Source organism: Penaeus vannamei, chromosome 6 (assembly GCF_042767895.1).
Source record: "Penaeus vannamei isolate JL-2024 chromosome 6, ASM4276789v1, whole genome shotgun sequence".
Taxonomy (NCBI): Eukaryota; Metazoa; Arthropoda; class Malacostraca; order Decapoda; family Penaeidae; genus Penaeus; species Penaeus vannamei.
In genome coordinates this window covers 48,242,727-48,247,726 of record NC_091554.1, presented here as the reverse complement: position 1 = coordinate 48,247,726, position 5,000 = coordinate 48,242,727, and the positions used below count along the sequence as shown (strand labels likewise).

Here is a 5,000-nt window from a genome sequence, read left to right as displayed (position 1 = left end):
CAGCCAAATGAAACCCGCCCATTTAATATAATAGCATGTAACTATTGGGCGGTAATTTTACTGGAATAAATGGGCGGCAGCATGTTACAAGCTCATTAAAATATGGTCTTTGACGTAGCTAGCAATCTTGCATTTGGTAAGGTGTTATTTGAACCGTATCCATGACAAATGTAGAAACCGGTCAAATTGAAATCGAAACGCAATCGAAACCGGTCAAATATATCTCTTGTATTGTGAAGATATCCAGTTTCATTCATACCTTTTCTACAAGGTGTTATTAATTTATTTTTCATTATTATGTTGTTTGTTTTTTGACACATTATTTCATGCCTGACGAAAAGTAATTGAAATTGAAAATTGATGGAAATTTTATATATTTTTTTTAGTTCAAGAGGGATATAAAAAACCCTCTCCGCATTATCTTTCTGTCGTCTACATATAATTTTCTATTAGGATTTACATAATTCATAAATTAGCCGATTTATCTCTATAAACTAGATTTACCTGTATGCTTGTCCTCCTGAGTAAATAAACGAAAACGACCCTAATTCTGCAGCTAGACATCAGTCGCGTTCTTTAAGAGGAGCTCGTAGGTGATCGGGCAGGACAGTCTGGCCGCGGCGTCGAAGTGGCTCTCGGACCCCGCGCGGAAGCCGATGTCCTTGGTTAGGCTCGTGTACGTGTGCAGGACGTACGTGCCGTTGAATCTCTGAGGAAACGAAGTAGTCGTGTTTACGTACTTATACTTTCTTGTAATGTGTGTGTGTGCATACATGTGCACATTTCCTTATGTGCAGATTCTATATTTACTGACAACACACATTCATACATATGTATGTGTGTAGTCATTACCATTACTACTATCAGTGTCATTATTGCTATCATTATTATTGTTATTGTTATTTTTGATATTACTATTGCTATTGTTATCATTATCATTACTATTATTATTATCATCTTTAGTACCATCATATTTACAATTATCATTATCATTATAGTTGTAAGAATTGTAAGCTGTTGTAAGAATTGTAAGTGGTAATAGTTACACTGATAAGTTTAATCATGGTCCCAGATAATCAGAAAAAATCCGTTTTTTTCCATCTTCCATGATTTCTGTCTGCGAATTCCTGGATTTATCCTCGATCAAGGATATTTATCCTTGGATTTATAATGAGCCTGACATTATTCCGACCTCATTCCCAATCCCAGGCCAGTTGAGCCCTTTAACAACCCGTTTTTTTCTTTCTTTCTTTTTTTAGCTATCAGATATTTACCAACCCGAACTCTTTCGAATCCCAACGAATCGGATACACAGACACACACACACACACACACACACACACACACACACACACACACACACACATATATATATATATATATATATATATATATATATATATATATATATATATATATATATATATATATATATGTATATATATATATATATATATATATATATATATATATATATATATATATATATATATACCTACACCTTCCTAAGCCTTTCCCATCGGAAGTGTCCCAGCGTCAGACACTTCCTCGCTTCCAGTCCGATCCCTTCGGATTCTCATCCTGGCCAAGTCCTTCCTCCTCTCCTTCCTCTCCCGCCAGCCACTCAACCAAGTCCCTCCCAATCCCAGCCAGTCGGCCACAGACTCCGGCGATATCCCTTCCAATCCTCCGGCCAACAGGACCCTCCCGCCCTCCCAATCCCAGCCACTCACCTTAGCGAAGTCCCTGCCCTCCCCCGGGGCGAAGATGTCCCCGACGTCGTAGAAGAGAACGGGCGTGAGGAAGCGTGGGGGAAGCAGCTGGAAGTCGCCGCAGCTCACGGGCGTCGTGCTCCCGGCGGGCCTGGTCAGGTCCTCGCCGCAGAGTCGTCGCGCCGTCTTGGTGAACGACAAGGGCCCGACCGAATCCCATGTGTTCGGCTGTCGGGTTGAAGAGGAGTCGGGTGAGGGTTGGGTGGCGGGGAGGGGGAGGGGGAGGGGAGGAGGAAAATGGGGCAAAGGGGAGAAAGGAAGGGTAGGAGGAGAAGGAAAACGGGTAGAGATACTAGCGTGTGTATGTACCTATATGCTATGTATGTATACATATGTTTACGCACGTACATAAAACTCTCCTCCCTGACGAGGCCTCAAACGCACCCAACCCCATTCCAGGTAACACCCAAAGCGACCAAGTTGGTCTCGATTCCCTTCCACCGCGTATTCCCGCAGATTGAATGCGTTCGACCCCTTGTCAGGGATTCCTATTCCCATTCCCACCTTGAAATTCTCCCTCTGGACCTCCATCAGTGTCTCCAGGAACCGGTGATGGTCTCGGAAGTGGAAACAAAAGCTGCCGATTTTACCGATGTCCTGCTGGGCGTAGCTGGCCACGTTCCTGAGGGCGCTGGTGTCCTTCAGGCAGACCGTGTCCGAGTCGCAGTAGAAGCCCCCGAGGCGCCACACCAGCGCCGCCCGCAGGAGGTCGCTCAGCACCACGGCGGGGTGTTCTGCGGGGGAAGGGGACCTTGGGTATGTGCCCTGAGGCGGTCGAAGGAAAGTGAGAGCGGGCGTCTACTTCATGGACGTCGGGTTTTGTCGAGTAAGACGTGGATGTGTTCTGGATTTCGTTATTGAATTTAGACTGTGTATTTGTTGTTTCATGCTTCGCTAGTGAGTTTAAAATATGTGTTCGGATATATTACGTCACGCTTATTCTTTGGGCGTCGGGGTTTGTCTAGTAAAATATGGAATTGTTCTTCCATATTACCTCGCGTTTTGCTTATTGGCGAGAGAAGGCAATTTGAGTGTTCATAAGGCTATGGATTTACAATTCCTACAGTTTATCTAGAGCTTCGCATCATATGGCCTTGTTTTATTTACATCAGGCTTATTATTTTTTTTTAATTTCAGTGTCCTTATTAGTGTTAAACAATTATTGGTTTTTATTCTTAACCTTAGTATTTATTGTGTTCAAAATTGATGTCCCTTTCAAACTCATATATAGCAAACTACTCTTTGGTCATTCAAATTAAAGGATGAAGCCCTGAATGTTCTATATATACATTCTATTCATTTACTATTTATATAGGGTTATTAGAAGTCCATGAAAAGTCTAGAAATTGTCACATGACCTTTGACCCGCTCCTGAACTCTACACCCCACTCTACCTCGAGTCGCGGCCTCGACCGGACGCTCCCCCTCTAGGGATCTCCTGTAGGACGCGGCCTCCTCTTGAAGTCACACTCACCCCTGCCAGCTACCCCCTGCCCGGGACTTCCCTCGACCAGCACGACGATGCTCCCTTCGCCCACGCTACCAGCCTCCGCAGCCATGTCCATTAGGAAGGAAAAGAACCAGCCCGCGTGTCCCCTTCCCCCCCCCCCCCCCCTCACCCGAGTGGAAGAACCAGGAGGCCGAGGCGAAGACGCCCTCGAGCGCCGTGCCCTTGAACAGCTCGGCGACGTCCACGGAGGCGAAGCGGAGGTTGCCGTACGCCTGCAGGAGGAGCGAGGCCGCGCCGTCCGCGTCGTCCAGCTGCGGCGCCGTCAGGAGGTACCACACGCGGGAGGCGGGGTTCTGGCGGGCCCAGCTGGGGGGGGGGGGGTAATGAGTACATTGCCTATTGCTAAGTATGCTTTATATATACTGGTGTATAATATAATGATGTTTACCTGCATGTACATGCATATGTATGTCTGTACGTTTCAATACTTACATATTTATTTGTATGTATATTCGCATGTATATACGTTAGTATGTAAGTATTTATGATAGTAATAATAATGATAATGATAATGATGATGATAATAATGTTGATAATGAATGATAATAATAATAATTACTAGAAGCACTCCGCCAAGGCAATAGGATCCCTGATGCAATAAAAAAAAAAAAAAATCACTTAAGAATTGGAGACGTCCGTAAACATTGCCTCCTTGGCAGAGGTAATAAAGAACATGATAATAACAATAACGACCTGGTATCTGGATCTGGATCAGGTTCACCAACAAAATACAGTTGCATCTAAATCAGGCTAAGACACCTCGCTGGTAAGACAAGAAAAAGAAGAAACAGCATAAAAATCTGTTCATATTCTATCCTGCTAAGCAACTAACCAAGGAACAAACTGACTAACCAGTGCTACCAAATGCATAACCTCCTAGACGGAATTGATAATAATGATAATAAAATGATAAAAACAATAGTAATAACACTAATAACAACGACAATGATAACAACAGCAATACCTCTCGACGGCGCACCAGGCGCGGGGCGTCGGCCGCGCCCTGCAGCCCGACTCCGTCAGGAACACGTTGGCCTCGCTCGCCTCGGCCGCCGCCTCCCTGAGGGACCCGCCTTTGCTCTTTGATTTTGTTGATTATTCTATTTCCTGTGTTCATGTCTCATTTATCTAGTCATATTTATCATTATTTATTTCACATTCCTTATTAGAGTCTCGCTTTTGGCAAAGACGCAGGACATTTTGTTTCATTTTGATGTCATCTTTACATCAATGATTAGTCCCTTTATGCATCAGAATGTATGCACTACGTACATGCACATGCATACTGTGCATGTGGATGCTGGAACTGTGTCTTCATCTCCATGCATACTAATTTACCCTAGTATACACTTAGACAGTACACATACACACACACACACACACACACACACACACACACACACACACACACACACACACACACACACACATATATATATATATATATATATATATATATATATATATATATATATATATATATATATATATATATATATATATATTTGTGTGTGTGTGTGTGCGCGCGTGTGTATGTATGTGCCTGTGCCTGTGCGTGTGCGTGTACTTGTGCTTGTGCCCGTGTGTGTATTATTACCTGAACAACACCTGCAGAGGGAGTGTCTTCTTGGCCTTTTCCAGCCTCCGCGCCTCGCACAGGAGCGTCTGCCACCACCGCCCGGCCTCGGCCTCAGACAGCGAGCCTAGGAACGACAACA

General features: G+C 44.1%; 1 protein-coding gene across 2 annotated transcripts in view; it reads right to left on the bottom strand.

Annotated features, from left to right (window-relative positions):
• The window catches only part of LOC113802618 (lactosylceramide 4-alpha-galactosyltransferase-like), a 38,592-nt gene that overhangs the window by 19,819 nt on the left and 13,773 nt on the right, over nucleotides 1-5,000 (bottom strand). The window contains exons 3-8 of one of the 2 annotated variants that reach the window (XM_070122368.1): nucleotides 4,880-4,985; nucleotides 4,247-4,342; nucleotides 3,392-3,588; nucleotides 2,277-2,506; nucleotides 1,734-1,940; nucleotides 545-709 (exon numbers count right to left, since the gene is read on the bottom strand). In XM_070122368.1, the coding sequence (XP_069978469.1) occupies nucleotides 557-709; nucleotides 1,734-1,940; nucleotides 2,277-2,506; nucleotides 3,392-3,588; nucleotides 4,247-4,342; nucleotides 4,880-4,985 (989 nt within the window). In that variant the 3' untranslated portion in view covers nucleotides 545-556. Of the gene's footprint in view, nucleotides 1-544; nucleotides 710-1,733; nucleotides 1,941-2,276; nucleotides 2,507-3,391; nucleotides 3,589-4,246; nucleotides 4,343-4,879; nucleotides 4,986-5,000 lie in introns of those variants that run through there. The other variant, XM_070122369.1, reaches the window with a different exon arrangement.